At 41.7% G+C, this 16,833-nt stretch overlaps 1 protein-coding gene across 1 annotated transcript in view; it reads left to right on the plus strand.

Moving 5' to 3' along the window:
• Window positions 1-16,833, plus strand: part of LOC109959636 (ankyrin-3-like) — a 79,097-nt gene that overhangs the window by 40,365 nt on the left and 21,899 nt on the right. Inside the window, exons 20-33 of the mRNA XM_020599162.1 lie at window positions 1-98; window positions 208-303; window positions 1,456-1,528; window positions 1,900-1,956; window positions 6,412-6,535; window positions 9,554-9,656; window positions 12,161-12,270; window positions 14,043-14,258; window positions 14,382-14,536; window positions 14,802-15,013; window positions 15,277-15,484; window positions 15,768-15,864; window positions 16,290-16,518; window positions 16,699-16,824. Of these exons, the coding sequence (XP_020454818.1) occupies window positions 1-98; window positions 208-303; window positions 1,456-1,528; window positions 1,900-1,956; window positions 6,412-6,535; window positions 9,554-9,656; window positions 12,161-12,270; window positions 14,043-14,258; window positions 14,382-14,536; window positions 14,802-15,013; window positions 15,277-15,484; window positions 15,768-15,864; window positions 16,290-16,518; window positions 16,699-16,824 (1,904 nt within the window). The remainder of the gene's footprint in view (window positions 99-207; window positions 304-1,455; window positions 1,529-1,899; window positions 1,957-6,411; window positions 6,536-9,553; window positions 9,657-12,160; window positions 12,271-14,042; window positions 14,259-14,381; window positions 14,537-14,801; window positions 15,014-15,276; window positions 15,485-15,767; window positions 15,865-16,289; window positions 16,519-16,698; window positions 16,825-16,833) is intronic.

The following is a 16,833-nucleotide window of genomic DNA, read 5'->3' on the forward strand; positions in this document are numbered from 1 at the left end:
ACGGATACACTGCTCTACACCAAGCAGCTCAGCAGGGCCACACCCACATCATCAACCTGCTGCTTCAGCACGGGGCCTCTGCCAACGAGCTCACCGTGGTCAGCGCACAAACACACACACTCACCAACAGAACTGACGCTCTGAATGCTTTTTGTGTTTTCTGTGCGCCTACTGTGAATAACTTCCTGTTGGTCTGTCACTGGTCAGAATGGGAACACTGCCCTATCCATCGCCCATCGTCTTGGATACATCTCTGTGGTGGACACACTGAGGCCGATAACGGATGAAAACCTGACCGCTACGGTGAGACACCGCCTTCTTCTCAGGAGCATCTCTTAGGATGACATGCTTGCAGGCCTTATTCCATCAACAGTACATTCCAAACTAATTTCATTCTTGTCAATATGTTTTGTACCTTGGACACCAGAAACAGGCCAGTATAATGAATGAATAAGACTTGATGAAGTTAGCATGCTAATCACTGATTTTATCTTTTTTTACTTCCCAGAAAATATGACACAGTGTAAAAACATTTTAAAAGTGCAACTCCATCATTGTCAGTTTAAATATTCAGTGCAATGCAATTGTTTTGCATGTTTTAGTCATTTAATACATCATTGGCATCTTTTACTTGTTTTAAAATTGATTTCTTACTTTCCAAGAAGCCACTGATTTATATTTAAAATTTCTTAACAAAATGATAAAAATTTATTTAAAACTAGCTTGAGAAAAGTTCTCAGTGAACTTGTCGTCACTGTTTGTGTTTTGTGGAGTCAGTTTAGGGTTTCTCCTCAAGTAGCCCAGGTCACTACCATTGATCTGATACACATACTGTATGTGTCTGGTTGTGTCTTGTTTTTCTTCTTTTCTCTCTCCTCTATCCGCTCACCAAGAGCTGCGGTCTGTCAAAGGTTTCTTCCGTTAAAGGACGTTTTTCCTCCCAACTGATGCCAAGTGCTTGCTCAAGGGGGATTTGCTGGGTTTTTCCTCTATAATAATATTAATAGTAAGGCCAAGACCTTACTTTGTAAAGTGTCCTGTGTTGTGATTTGGCGCTATACAAATAAAATTAAATTGAATTGTACTGAACTGAAGGAGGGAGAAGAGTGAGAAAGTGGAAAGAAAGAGTGGCGGTAAGATGATGAAGAGCTGACAGGAAGGTAAGGGGGGACAGAGAGGTCATTAAGCTTCCTGTACTATCAGCAGCAAAGTGTCAGTACTGTCTCTGTCTGCAGTGATGTAACTTAAAGATCACTTCATTTCCCTAGTGCTTTGTATTCTTGACTATTGGCTGTGCAGAGGTCTCTGCTGTTGTGCTGTTATAGAATTTATACATGTATTCATTTATTGTAATTCAGAGATTTCTATTTGGAACTGGTTTAAAGTTTCAGGGATTTATCCAGAGCATATTTTATACTATTGTTCTGAGTTGTTCAATTGCCCATCTGCTTGCAGACTGCATCCGAAAAACACAAGATCAACGTCCCAGAGACCATGAATGAGTTCCTCGACATGTCCGACGACGAAGGTATGTGAAAAATGCTAAAACTTGATTCTGTTCATTTTCATCCATTGAGTACTAAAATTAGATTCATTTATACTTGTTTGACTTGAACATCAGTACATTGCAAGATTTTCACAGACTTGTGATTTGTGATGTCATTGTCATTAACATGTGCATGTCTCACTGTATCGAGTAGAGTAGGTACTCTATTGATCCCACAGTGGGGAAATTACTGTGTTACAGCAGCAATAGAGAACAACCAACATAACACCATAAGAACAGACACATACAAACAGGACTTCATAAAAACATGGAAAAGAACACAATGAGGACACAGCTGCTGTAACTTGCTGCCGCTCCGCGTGGTGCAATGTATGTATATCCAACTCACACAGTCCAGGCCAATGTTCCAGAAATTCTCCAAGAGGAGTCTTTTTCAGATGTTGATGAAGGTATTTGTCATCAGTCTGTCTTCACTGGGGTGTTGTTTGTTTGTTTTCCATTAATATAACGCGCTTCAGCAGAACTCACCTGCCTGGTTGAAGAGCTAAGCATCAAACCTTTGCTATACTACTATTTGTCACTTTGCTGTGGGATTTCAGGGGTAAATCAGTGGGCAAACTTACTGGGATACAGTATGGCTACAATACACACAGATTGCTGTAGTTATGAATGCAGTTATCATGCAGTTTAATGTCCTGTGAATCAAATTATTCTCATTTCAAGAACTGATAGAAAGGTCAGACAGTGTTTAATGTATTTGTGTGAGGTTTGCTTTTGTTTTATTCAGTGTAAATCTTAACCTGCTCTCATCAGGCAGAATAAAGTCTCATCTGGTTCCATTTCATTTTGTCCAAGAAATTCAGCAAACCTTAAAGTTTTAACATTGAATCTGATCTGGATTTTCTGGCAGGTTTAAGTGTTCTGTTTCTCTTCACAGACTGACTCTGCTAATGTTATTTTCATCGTTACTTCAAAACACATTTGTTATTTTTAACTGCTTAAACCATACACCTCATGCTGCTTCTAATCAAATACACTTTCTGTCATCCTCACTTCTACCCTGTAATTTTTTAAAGGAGTTGCTGTAAGAAACGAAAACAAGGCCAATGTGATACACTTTATAATTCTGATCACAGACTCTGGAGAAACATGCATGCATACATTCAAGGAAGTAATCTTATCGTACTGTACATAAACCCTTAGCAAATTGTATAACATGAGTAATATCACAATTAGCAGTAGAATAGCAGCTGTAGCACTGCAGAGCCACATAGCACTCACAAGTTTATAGTCCAAGGCTCATTGCTTCATGCTTGCTCATGTTGGTCCTCTCGTTTGTTTTGGAAGCACAGAGCCAGCAGGCCTGTAAAATTGATGAGTTTGTTCATGGACTGTTGCTTAGGGAACAGCCGTGGCGTGTGGAGTTCCTATGTCAAGTGATACACTTAGACTCAACAAGTTACGTACACACAGATATCAGGTGATAGAGAATGAGGCTGTACTTTAGCTGCATGATAATTCAGTGTGTATTTGTAGGCAGAAAAGAAGTAAAAGTATCTGCAAAGGGTCATGAGCACATTGATAGTTATGCAGCACAGACTTTATTCCAAATTAGAATATTCTATATTTATAGAGTGAAATCTCCACTGCCAAACCTCATATGGTCCATTTTATATAACTTTATTCCTGTGTCTTTGCAAGTCCAGTGGCTTGTTTGATGCCTACAAATAGAAGGACTCATGTAGCAAACAAACAGATTATACTGAATGCACACTGAATGTGCATAATTCATCTGCACCATACTTGTGCAGTGCAGCCTTGAATATTCATTTTCCCCAAACACTAGATTGGCTTCATCTTCGGGTCTGCACGTCTTCATCTTTGTAGGATGTTTTGTTTTTGCTGTGGGTGTGAAGAAAGGAGTAAAGAGTTTCCACATCTCCCTTTAATCTCATGTAGAGGAAGCTAATCCTGTCAATCCATAGGGTTAGAGTGAGTGTGACAGGTCACTCCTGGTCTCTGGCTGTTGTGTGTTTATGGTCTCTCTATATATTCACATCCTCCTTTCATGCTTTCTCCAGACTACTATAGCCACTAGCTGTACAGTCTTTATGTAGAAGCTCTGCTGTCATCACATTGTAAAGTATCTCCATAATTCCCTCAGCACTGGCCTGAGAGGACAGTATTGCTGCAGCTGGTGTTACATTCTGGGTCTTTAACTGTCAAAAATCTCTTGCATAATTAAACTAAATGTACTTATCCTTGTGCAAGTCTTAGTCATTGTGTACCCTATGTGGAAGGAGGAACTAGAAGAGTTGCTCAAGAATTTTAAAATCGATCAAACCCATGCGTGATATGACTATTTTCTCATTACTTTAGCTCCCAGTTTGACATGCAGTCAGACTCCCTAAATGCGTGGTGGAAGAAAAAGCAGGATGGGTGTTTTCTTATCCTCCTCGTTGCTGTCTCCTACACCTACGTTTCCTCAGACTACACTGTCAGCTGACTGTGACTCTCCACAGAGCAGTAAACACAAGCGCGGCCACTGCTGAAGCTCTACAGCTGAGTGTGTTATGGATGCTGTTGAGCCAGGAGCGCACCGAGACTCTCTTCAAACCCAATGAGATGAGTTGTTTTTGATCCGGCTGCAGGAGAATTAACCCCTTTGTGGTCGTCGATGTTTGGGGGCTCGGACTTTTACTGTTTCTGCTCAGCAATGTGGCCTGTTTTGCGAGGAGACGTAAACATTTTGAAGAGTACGAGTTTTATTTCTTTGCGGAGAGAAGGCATCAGAGAAGTGCGCACCAGCAGCAAACTTGCAAGTTGGTCTCGGTGGAGTTAAGTGCGTGGGGTGATGAGAGGTCAACATTTTCCATTAGCACAAGAAGCACTTGGTGGACTATTTGGTATTCTTCACTTCGCTTTGGATTTACTTTTCCTCCTGGAAACATTGTTTTAGACATATACTCAGGAATAAATATGGCTGCGTTAGACAAAGGTAAGTTGCTAAAGCACCAAAGGAAGTTTCTGCGTCAAGAGGTTTGCTGCGATGTATAAATGGACCAAGACTGAAAAGTAAGACAGTGGCATGATGTGACAGCCGATGTAAAATGCTTTCAGTCTTCATTTAATGGTTTTAGTTGTCTACCAGTGAATAGTAAAGATGCATGGCAGTCCCCAAAGCCTTTTGATTTTTCTGGACATTTAGGTTTTTAGTCGTTTTCGTTTTTTTATTGTGTGAGCGATAGAAAGGGACACAAAGAGTGAGAGGGAGAGAGAGAGAGAGCGTGTGTGAGAGAGAGAGAGAGAAGATGCATGGCAGTCCCCAAAGCATTTAGATTTTTCTGGACATTTAGGTTTTTAGTCGTTTTCGTTTTTTTATTGTGTGAGCGATAGAAAGGGACACAAAGAGTGAGAGGGAGAGAGAGAGAGAGCGTGTGTGTGTTAGATGGCCTTGTGACCCAGACGATGCTTCAGGTTCAACAGGTGTGTGTTTATGCGTGTGGTTCATGATAGGATTTGAGCCTGAACAGGACGGTGATATATTACTACAGCAGCGGGGAGCCGATTGTTTTCCACTTGTCAAGTTAGAAAGAAACCGGTTACAAAACAGAGGACGTTGTGAAATGTGGCATCAGAATAAAAACACACCATGCATCTCAAAAAATACAGCTGTGCAACAGATCTTGAGTTTATAATAACGTTTTATTTTTCTTGGGTGAATAACTAAAGCTTTGAACATTGATGGCAAAAGTGGTAAATTATTTTGTTTTATAATAAGGGTGAGAGGAAGGCATCAGATTCAATATTGTGCTCTGACATCCACTTGTAACTGAGAAAAACTAACTCCATCTTTACCAGCCGTACATTAAAGTGACGCGCACAGAAATGCATCAGTGGTGATGATCTAATAATGGGAAAGGTGACATTCTGCATTGTGAGTTCTTTTGGTATAAGTATATTTTGTGTTAATACTTTTGATTCCAAGACTTTTACTTGTGCACCGTGGTAGGCCTATTTCTTTTACTTAAGTACAAAGGGTCTCAGTAAGTTCTTCGGTATGTGAACTGTGTAGATAACCAGATTGCTTTTGGCCGAGGGGGGGTTCAGGTAGTGGCCAGTCAGTAGCCTATTTTCTTTGAGTTTAAGGAACAAAAACCATCTCCTCGCAGGTTTTATTTTGAAATAAAACACCGGACATGCCTACTCATATTGCCATCTAACGTGCTGCTGTGTGATCGGAGTGCGGCAGTCTTGGAGGTAGGGGGAGGGGCTGCGGTGAAGGAGGAGAGTGTTGCAGGCAGGACAGAACTGGACATGAGGGAGAAGGAGAAACACTGTCGCCGCTCTGCCGGCTTCATTGACCGGCGTGTCATCGTCCACCGGTCCGCCGATCGAGGTGCGCTGCGGATCTGCACTTTCTGCTTATTGCGCGCAGGCTTTGGTAGCTGTTTAACCCCTTGCTCCGCTCTGTGTCTGGGTGCTGGGAAAGGAGCTGCGCTTGGCTTTGCCGGAGAGCTCCAGATATACCGCAAAGTGGCTTTTCTGCTGCTTCTGATGGCATTTTCTCCGAAACTGTTACTGTCTGACCGCAGAACAGCTGCGCGCCGGCGCTGCTCTGCGTTCCAGTTGAATTCATGTTGTTGTTGTGGTTGTTGTGTAACAGCAAAATAAATAGACAAAAAGAAAAGTTGCAGTGCGCTGCGCAGTTTCAATGAGGTATGCTGGGTTTAACGACAGTGGTGCTGATAAATTATTCAAGGCCTCCTCTAAGTACCATAATCAAATAAGTGAGACTGATTTCGGTAGTGAGGGCTTGTTTTATTTTCCTGGTGTCGCATCGCCTTTGTGCCATTAGGATTTGAAGTTAACAGGAGGATTTTATGATTTCATCCTTCCACCAGGAGATGATGCGATGACCGGGGATACAGACAAATACCTGCGGCCTCAGGATCTAAAAGAGCTGGGAGATGACTCTCTGCCTCAGGAGGGGTACATGGGATTCAGCATAGGAGCCCGTTCAGCCAGGTAAGCACTTGTCTTTTTTTCTTTTTAAATTACATACAGTATTAAAATCATGACTGGTGTTGTGCTGTGAACTACTACTAAAATGGAGTATGCAGGATAATGTAGTCCCTCCAACAGTCATGCACACAGAATAATACAAATCACCAGATAAAGCAGCTGGACAAAGCAGCTGGACAATTGCCATCTAATTATTCAACCTGACAAAATGATTCAGCGTTTTGTGTGGCCTCCTTTAAACCCAGGCAAATATTACAAATGTCCCGTAGAGATATAAGCAGTGTCTCTGGACTTGGATCCTCTCAGTGAACAGTTGCACTTGAGGATACACAGGCCTAATGACAGGTTCAAATAATGGACAAAGTGTGTGGTGGAAAACTGGCAGGCACCAGTGAAAACACATAAGCGTCACACAGGGCAAGTGTTGTTTAGCCCCAGAGCGTATTGTAGCCCCACTGACAGACAGCAGATGCATTGTGATGTTTGGATTGATAAAAACAACATCACTGACTGTGACAGGAAGTGCTTACATCAGCAGGCCACCTCAAAACAAGGAAAATACTGAAATAAATGGAGAGATTCTACGGAAACAAGCTTGTGAGTTGATACTGGAAAGACTTTTGGCACCGTTCACAAATGTTATGTTAATTGTTACATTTTAAAATATTGCAGTTATAAGAAAATGGAAGAGGTTGGTGACCACATTCAGGATATTGGATTTTGAATTATTTTCAGGCCTTTATTTTCTTTAGTCTAATTAAAATGCACATTAAGGAGTAGTGTTACTGTCTTTGATTTACTGTTTATGCTTAAAAAAGTCTGCTGTAGGTAAAGTCAGAGTTATTGTTTTGTAACAGCCATTTATGTGTTAATATAAATGCAGCAACAGAACAGCTCAAATGGATTTTAAAAGTGCTGACATGTCTTTTTGCAGGTGTGTGAATGTAATGCTGTGAAATAATCGAAACTATTTTATTATTATTGAATATTTGATGCCGAACAAGTTTTGTTCTTTCCCTTACCTTTCTGTTTATGACATCGACATTGCATGTTTTGCTTCTTTGACTGGGCTGCATATGAACAAACACACACCCATGCTAACCAAGAAATTTGTGTCCACCCGTAGCGTGCAACCATGCAAAAGCATAGCATCAATGTCATATGGAAAAAAAGAAAACCACATCATGCTTGAATGTCTACAAAGTGCTTTGCTTTTCACTCTTCTGTTTTGTTCTTTTCCTTGTTTTCCTGCACACTGTCGCTCATTCTAGCCCTAGAATCAGGTAAGAAAAAAGTAGTGTCTGTAGTAGTAATAGGCAACATTAGCTGTGAATGGTGTCCTTCCACTGTGATCCCTGAACTACTGTTTAACAAGAACCCCATAAACCCTCTAACCCAAACCACACGTCACCCACTGTGCATTGGCGTCATCCAGTGTTGCTGTTTCTCTGTTTGTGGTAGCATACTTGTCACACTGTTGCTGTCACGTGTTGTATGTTGAGATCATCACCCTGTTTTAACTTATTATATTGCAGCTTATTTTTTTCTTAACAACAAAAAAAAAATCCTGCTGTAGGTGTGGAAAGAGGCTGTCTTGCTGGAAATGAGAAAATACTTGTGTTTGGTACAAAGTTATCTTCAGTTTTGTTGTGCAGACTAATCCCCTAACTTTTGGATGTAGCTTGTTCTTATGTGGCACTTCATCTGTATTTTTGTTGTGCCACCAAGTGTAACTTCCAGGGATAAAAACCATCAGTTTATTCCAGCCCTTAAGTTCAACCTATTACATATTAGTAATTGGAGATATCCCAGCATTAATCAGGATGATTCTGTATGTTAAATCATGGTTTGCAGAGATGGAAACTTTGTGGCTTGAGATTGCTCTAGAATTTTGGTCCAGCATTTAGAAATCCCCCATATGCATTGAGAATAGGTCACACATACACAGATCCATTTATGCACACACAATCACATGGATGCACAATAACTGGAACAATTGTTTCCTAGAGTGCGCACAGATGCATTCCTTAAAACAGAGGACCATTGGACAGTACCATAGACAGGAAAAACAAATTGTGAAAGTGTAGTTGACAGCAAGGCGGACTGAGGAATGAGTGGTATGGGAAGAGGAAGGAAGGCGACAGAAGAGGAAAGCAGCAAGGCAGAAAAAAGTTAAATGAGACTACCACTGAATGACTAGAAACTGTTCAATAAAGCGAGTAGAGGAGAAGAGATGTTGTGACAGCATCAACCAAGAGAATGGGCAAAAATCACAGATGTTTAGGGAGGAGAGGAAGATGGACAATAAGAATGAGGAGGCAACTGCAAATAATGGAGTGTGGAGGAGGTGGAGGGTCGGGGGATTGTGCCACAGTGTCATGCCAGCGAGTTAGTTCAGGCCATACAGTGTTGTTGCTTGGTAACTTTGATGGTAGGGTAGTCAGGCTGTGCTGAATAAAGGGCTTCTCTCTTTGCTGAATAGTGTGCTCGTTCAAACACACTGAGCTCTGCATTTCCTCCCCCTCACTCACCCACTCTCCCACCTCTGCACTCTCACACATAGAACATCAGTGCACACGTACAGTATACATGCTGAGGAAATAAGGCGCAGGGTTGTTGGCTTTGCCACTGGGGGTGTGTCGTTTTGCAAAAACCCTGTATATTGCACAAACATACAAAATTACACAATTAGTGTTCATGATGTACACTAACCACACCTTCATATAGGAATGATGACAATGGCCGTCTGTCTTCTCCTCTTCCTCTTTCGCTCTATCTCTTAATGCAAACACACTGACCTCACTCTCATTTCCATAACCTACTGTAGTATCTTATCCTAGTCCTCTTCCATCTCTGTCTATTTTCCACTTGTTACTATTGGATTCCCTTGTCCAATAAGTAGAAACCTGGCTCCCTGGAGGTTGCATATAGTAATGGATTCCTTGCTTTTTGCTTTATGTTGTTTCCCCTTGCCCATGAATTGTTGTTGCCCGCGGCGCTGGCTTGCGTGGTAACATGTAGCCTCCGCTCCTTCAGTTCGGATAGGTCCCACACACTCAACCGGAGCTCGTTCGCACGAGACAGTATGATGATTGAAGAGGTCCTGGCCCCCACAAAGGATACGGTAAGATGGGTTTGTTGTTCTCGTTATCTTTTGTTTCTTTTCACTACAATTTCTTTTTCACCCTCTATATTCAACTTTTTTTTTCTCTCTTTGTCTCTGTTCACTTTTTCCTTACAACTCTCTGTTTTTCAAGTTTTATTGTGTCTTGTTCATCAGATTCCCTGGTGGCTCTCTTATTGTCTTTTACACCGTTTCTGTTTTCGTTCTTTCTGTCAGTGACCTGGTGAAAACACAGGCTGGGTAAAGCAGGGGTCAGAGTGTTTTTACTGATAACAGAAGTTGAGTGCTGAAGGTGGAGTGTGTAGCACCTTGATGAAGAGTTTATTCAAACCTAAGGGCTTTGGGAGGCCCCTGTTTGCTTTCTCATGGAAAACCACAGTGCTCTGCAGAGCTTGTTCTGCCTGTCCAGTGCTTGGTTTGGTGGTCAGGAGCAAAACAGAAACCATTAACCTCTTATGTCATAAACAGTATTAGTAATCTACCCTAGAATTTCAATGACATCACCCCTGATTTGGCCAAAACATACACTTAGCTCAACTCTCTTACTTTACAAAATACATTTCCTACTGTCCGTGGGCTGTAGGGTTCAACCCTCAGTGGTGTCTGATGGTTTTTTTTTTTTGGAGGGGGTGGCTGTGGCCGGAAGGTTGGAGGTTTGATTCACAGTGCCTGCAGTCCAAAGTTCAAAGTCTCCTTGGGCAAGACACTGAACCCTAAGTTCCCCCCGATGGCCAGAGCAGCACCCTGCAAGGACAGCAACACCATCAGGGTGTGTGTGAGTTGGCACTGAGGATGGCTGCCTCGGTTCTGTACCGGAGACTAATTCCTTGTGTGTATAAGATACTTGGCCAAATAAAGTGATCATTAAATCATATCATTAAAATAAGCAACTATTTTCTGCTTATAATAATGATCTGCAAGACAGATTCCTATTAAAAATACTCATATCTTCCTAAAAACATACATGAGACTCTCCTTTGTGACTCATTTCTTTGCCATTATACTGTATCTGCTCCATTATTACAATCTGTAGTGGAGTTGTCTGAATTAAAACACCTACATAATAGGACCATCTCATCTTGACAGAGATAAGCTCGTGTTTTCTTTGGTGATAACTGAATCCTTCAGCAAAGCTAAGCATCATACATTGATTTATTTGGAACACACAGTGTCCTTAGTGTGACTCTGAACTGTCCCTTCTCTCCTTTAAGCTTCAGAGTGTCTGTAAAGACATTTCCTACTTGGTTGACCCACTCACTAAGGTACAATAAAGTCTTCATGAATGCCTGACTCATTCATCAGTTTTGTTCTTTTTCAGTCAGTGGTTTTGATCTGGGTATATTTGTTTGTTTTGGGTCTATGCCATTCTCATCTCATTCATTTGCGTTGGTCAGTATTTAGTTAATGAACCATTGTGTGGTGTTGTGTGGTGGACTCAATTATAAGACCAGACGAACGATATAACAGAAGATTTTTTACTAGGAACAACCAGGTAAACGATACAAAGTCCGAGAAGCTAAATCAGGTCAATCAAACAATCCAGGGTCGGCGCCGGTAGACAGGAATAGCCAGGAGATCCAGATTCGGGTAGTCAAGGGAAATAGCTCAGAGGTCGGTATACTGCAGGCAATCAGAACTAGAAGGGCACAGGCAAAAAACGGTAGTCAAACAAAACAGTATCGGAGGTCAGAAACGGAGAATCAGGCAAGATATGAATGCTGGAAAGTCAGAGCTGGGGTCTAGAACAATCTGGCAGCGTCCTGTGGGAGGACGCTGCCTAAAAGGAAACGAAAAACAGGTGCAAACAATAAGGAACAGGTGAACTAATGATGATTAAATAAAAGGGCCAAAACTGAGGTGAAACAAAACAGGAAGTGATGTGAAAATAAAAGCCTGACCGGAAACAGCGGAACCGAATCATGACAATTCCCGTGCTACTTACAGTGTATACAAGTTCTCATGATTTGGTGGTGCCATACATGATGTTTTAAAGCTGATTTCCAAATGCTGTTTTTTAAGCATCTTGATTATAGCACATTTTGTGTATTTCCACATTTACAGTGAAATTTATTGTCTTTTTGTCATGATTGTGGTCAGAATGTGGATAATCGTGGCCCGTGTTGGAATATTAGTCAAGAAGCTGTAGATTTTATCAGCTTATTGCTCCATATTATGCAAGGCTCAAAGGTTATGAAAAAAGTGAGGATCATTGTGAATCGTTATGTCCATGCAGTGATTCATAATGAGCTCTACTGTCTTCTTACTGTGCAGTCTTCCTCCCATTTACTATTATTCCAAATGTGCCCATCATTCTGTTTTTCTCTGATTTATGCCCATCTTTCCCATCTCCTCCATCTCAACCCTTTTCCTTTTCACTGCTGCTTCATTTCCTATTTTTGTTTTCACCTCACTCTCTATCATCCTATACTCTGCTTTCAAATCTTTTTGTTCTCTGTCTTGTCTCCTCCTCTCTTCACCTGTATCTTTGAATCCTCTTCCTCCAGCACCTGGCTGTGACCAAAGACTACAGCTCGGAGTGTATGCGGCGCTACAGCTGGACTCCAGACACCATGGACCACAGCCACAACACTGTGTCCAGCCCCATTCACTCTGGGTAAGATCAGTCAGTATATGTTTACCAGCATATGTATACATAGATATAGTACATGCACAAGCTCAGTGTGTGTATGCAGACACAAATTGCATCCACGCAACTATCACAAAACTGACACATTTTATATACAGTACTTATTTCATAAAACTGTCGTATTGTTGTCCTTTGTTCTCCTCCTGACAGTCGATATTCAGTAAACCCTGCAGCACTGATGCAGACAAGGTGCAGGGCCGTGGGATTTCTGCAGTGCTACTGTACTACTCATCACATTTCATCAACAAAACACACAGTTCATCCTCTAAAGCTTCCATGTCATGCCAGAAATCTAAAAGCACCCCCCCCCTCCCATGTGTCACTGACCTGCTCTATTTCTATCACCGCAGAAACAAAGCGCTGGCTCTGTGTGAGCTCATGCTGCAGTGTTTCATTTGAATAAACTGATAAGAGTGTTTTCGTACCATTCACATACTTTGAATATATGGCAATATAAATTAAGATCTGCTCTAAATAAGAACAAAACACATGCATATTTTCTTTGGTGTTATGCTCAGAAATTAATTACTGGGATCTGTCGTGTCCAGTTTTGAGCCTTTCTTTCTATTTTTGAGTCATGATTACACCTTTTGTCTTTGTCTGTGTTTTTATTTTCTTCATTTTAGTTTTGCCCTCATTGTCTTATGATTTCTTTTTCCCTTGATTTTCCACCCTTGTAGTTTTTAATCATTCTTTCATCCTCTGTAGTTATTACAGATCCCAACAGTGGTTATGAAACATGAAACTAAAACTAGGTTCTGGGGGTTTGCCTCCTCCATTGTCTCCATGTGTTTATTTTGCAGCTTCTCCTCCCCGCTCCCTCAGTATGACTCCAGGTGACTGAGTTCATGGCTTTCACTCATGATGCCGCTCCTTCACCTCTGACTTCCTCTCACCTCATCGCTCTTTTCTTTACTTAGCTTCCCATACTCCTCTAGTTCATGCACATCTCATCCATGTGGTCTGGTGCTTCATTTGCACTGCCTAGATATTAGATGTGTGTAGTCAACATGTTTTGGAGTCTTTCACTGATGTGTCATTTCTCTGTCTCATGGTGCACATTAATAAGTAATCTCCCTCAAAAGTTTACAGGGATTCTGCTGTTTTCAACATACAGTATAGTCAGAAAAAAGCAGCTATATAATACATAACACAACAAATATAGTGAAAAAGAGCCATATTTGAGCAATAAGGACTGTGCATAAACATTGTTTTTTATGCCTGTACCCTACTCTATCCTCACCTTTATTTGTCAAGTACATTAAAGGATGCCAAACTGTGCTCTTAATTTGAATAATGGGACACATTACATTTTAATTCCACTAACCCTATCTTGGTGAAACATCTGTGCAGGTGTTTAATATTTGATCAGTGAATGCTTCTTTAGAGGAACTGAAACTCTGGCACCGATCTTTCTTTCAGCCTCAAAACTGGAAACTAAACAATCTGTATCCTTGTTTAGTTTCAGACAGTGTTACAGTAAATGTTCGAAATTGAGGCAGGTGAAGGAGAAAGCTGCCAATGCTCAGATCTCTAAGCATCTCTCTTCTTCTTTCTATCATTTGGTTTTTTGCTCTCTTGCTTTTGTTATTTTCTCAATTTCCTTACTTTGGTTGAGTGTACGGTGATCACAGCATGGGAACCGCCCTCCTCACTTGTGTCCGTGGTATAGCTTCTGTCAATCTTTCTTTCGGTCGATGTCTTTATCTCCTCTAACATTGCTTTTTATCATCTTCTAGGTTCTTGGTTAGTTTCATGGTGGATGCTCGAGGTGGTTCCATGAGCCACAATGGGATGCGCATCATCATTCCTCCCAGGAAGTGCACGGCGCCCACACGCATCACTTGTCGTCTGGCCAAAAAGCACAAGCTGGCCTATCCCCCACCCATGGTGGAAGGAGAGGGCCTCGTCAGCCGGCTGGTGGAGGTCGGACCGGCCGGGGCTCAGTTCCTCGGGTAGGATTTTTGGGACTTGCTTTTTCTGTGGATATCTTACATATTGTAGCTAGTTAAACAGCAATTATTGCTTAACCAAAGAAACCTTTCTGGTGCTCTGCCTATTGTGTTGTACTCTTTCAGCCCTGTGATTGTGGAGATCCCTCATTTTGGTTCCATGCGGGGAAAAGAGAGGGAACTGATTGTGTTGAGGAGTGACAATGGTGACACATGGAAGGAGCACCAGTCTGATGCCAGACCAGAAGACCTGGCTGACCTGCTTACTGAGATGGATGAAGGTAAAGCAAAGCTTATCCAGTATGAACCAACTTTAACCAATGAGACTGCAAAGTGGGTTAGTCCACAGTATGACTGAGTGAATAACAGTGAAATAAACTACTTTTTTTTTTTTTTTTCAAGGTGTTCACTTTGCGGTAATGACCAAAATGTCATGCTCCACTAGTACCTTATATATAAATGCATTTCAGAGTCAGATTTTAAGAAAAAAAACAACCATTAAATGACTTAAAATCAAATTTATAAAAGTCATATTTTCTGTCACAGAGCTGGATAGCCCTGCTGAGTTAGAGAAGAAGCGCATCTGCCGCATTGTCACCAGAGATTTTCCTCAGTATTTTGCTGTGGTGTCACGGATTAAGCAGGAGTCTAACCACATGGGTCCTGACGGAGGTGTGCTGTCCAGCAGCACTGTACCCATGGTCCAGGCCTCTTTCCCACAGGGGGCACTCACCAAGAGGATTCGTGTTGGCCTACAGGTACAGCTGTGCTGCTTGGACTGGCTCAGAATTTAGTTCACCACTCTGCTTTTTGTATTGTAAATACTGTCCACGGACATATTATTGGTTTATACCTGACCATTTTTGGTGGAATATTTGAGTCTGCCTGACATGCCTGGCCCAATTATTTTATTAGGAAGTTTGACAGAGCATTTCTTAGAAGTTTATTCAGTAAGCAAGCACTGAATCTGTATCTTTTTTCTCAGTTTTATTTATTTTGGCCATCCACTGTTTCTGTTTAGGCCCAGCCTGTGCCAGATGACATGGTGAGGGCTGTTCTTGGGAACAGAGCCACCTTTAGCCCCATTGTTACTGTAGAGCCCAGGAGGAGGAAGTTCCACAAGCCAATCACTATGACGATCCCAGTACCACCTAGATCGGCAGAAGGCCATCCCAGCGGCCACCGAGGCGACTCTACACCCTGCCTGCGTCTGCTATGCAGCATCACAGGCAAGTAGACTTCTGGGCAAGATACGTAGATGCAAGACCTCTATCCAGATTGTCACTGGAGGATTAGCTGTGAGTTTAGTTTGACAGTCTTTGTATCCTTATTATAATAAATGTTCATTCATTATTGATACTGAACATAGTTGTTCATCCATTTATTGAAACAGAGTTGGTGTCTCAGACTCACTATGAATTGATGGTGTCAAAAGCCAGTGGTCAATAGAGAGAAAATGTAGAACTGAGAAGATAACAAGAATTGTGATCTTTTGGCCCCTGTTGTATTCAGGAGGGACATCCCCTGCTCAGTGGGAGGACATCACAGGAACTACACCACTGTCCTTTGTTACTGATTGCGTCTCCTTCACCACAAATGTGTCGGCCAGGTGAGACACACACACACGGGCATATACACACAGTGACATTTTTTCTGTGGCCATGTATTTTAACAGGGTTACACTTTCATATACATTTAGATAAGCGGTACAGTGTTACATTAATCTGTTGATATCTGATATCTGATAGTCTGATATTAACACAGTACAAGGGTGGTGTTATAACTACATTGCTACACGGCTTCTATGTGTCATGTTTATCCTTCAGAGAAATAACAATTGACACTACAGTGTCGCAGCCTTTTGAAATGTTTGTCACAAAAATGGCTTAAATGTGCATTGTGCATTTCCCAACTTTAGGTTGTTGTAAATCATCCTTATATTAGGCAGATTGTTTCTCTGGTTGCCTTCCAGCTATTGTCATTTTCATTTTTGTGTTTTTCCTCCCTCCCCTCTTTGTGATCTCTCCTTAACAGGTTCTGGCTCGCAGACTGTCACCAGATTCCTGAGACGGTGAGTCTAGCGTCTCAGTTATACCGGGAGCTGATCTGCGTGCCATACTTGGCCAAGTTTGTGGTATTTGCCAAGATGAATGATGCTGTCGAAGCTCGACTGCGTTGCTTTTGCATGACAGATGATAAGGTGGACAAGACCCTCGAGCAGCAGGAGAACTTTGAGGAAGTGGCCCGGAGCAAGGATATAGAGGTGTGTTTGTGTGAGCTTTCAACAACTGTACATCAATAAGAGAGTTTAATAAAGAACAAATTGACAAGTGAATAAATGTTATATGTTCTTGAAATGCAGTGCAATATCAGTTTCATCAACTTCTTCTCCAGAATGCGTTCTAGCCATGAAATTACATTTTTGGTCAATGGACTTTTGTAGGTTCTCGAGGGCAAACCTATCTATGTGGATTGCTATGGCAACCTGTCCCCTCTCACAAAGAGTGGCCAGCAATTGGTTTTTAACTTCTACTCCTTCAAGGAAAACAGACTTCCTTTCAACATGAAGGTATAGCAT

Source organism: Monopterus albus, unplaced genomic scaffold (genome assembly GCF_001952655.1).
Source record: "Monopterus albus unplaced genomic scaffold, M_albus_1.0 scaffold3.1, whole genome shotgun sequence".
Classification (NCBI taxonomy): domain Eukaryota; kingdom Metazoa; phylum Chordata; class Actinopteri; order Synbranchiformes; family Synbranchidae; genus Monopterus; species Monopterus albus.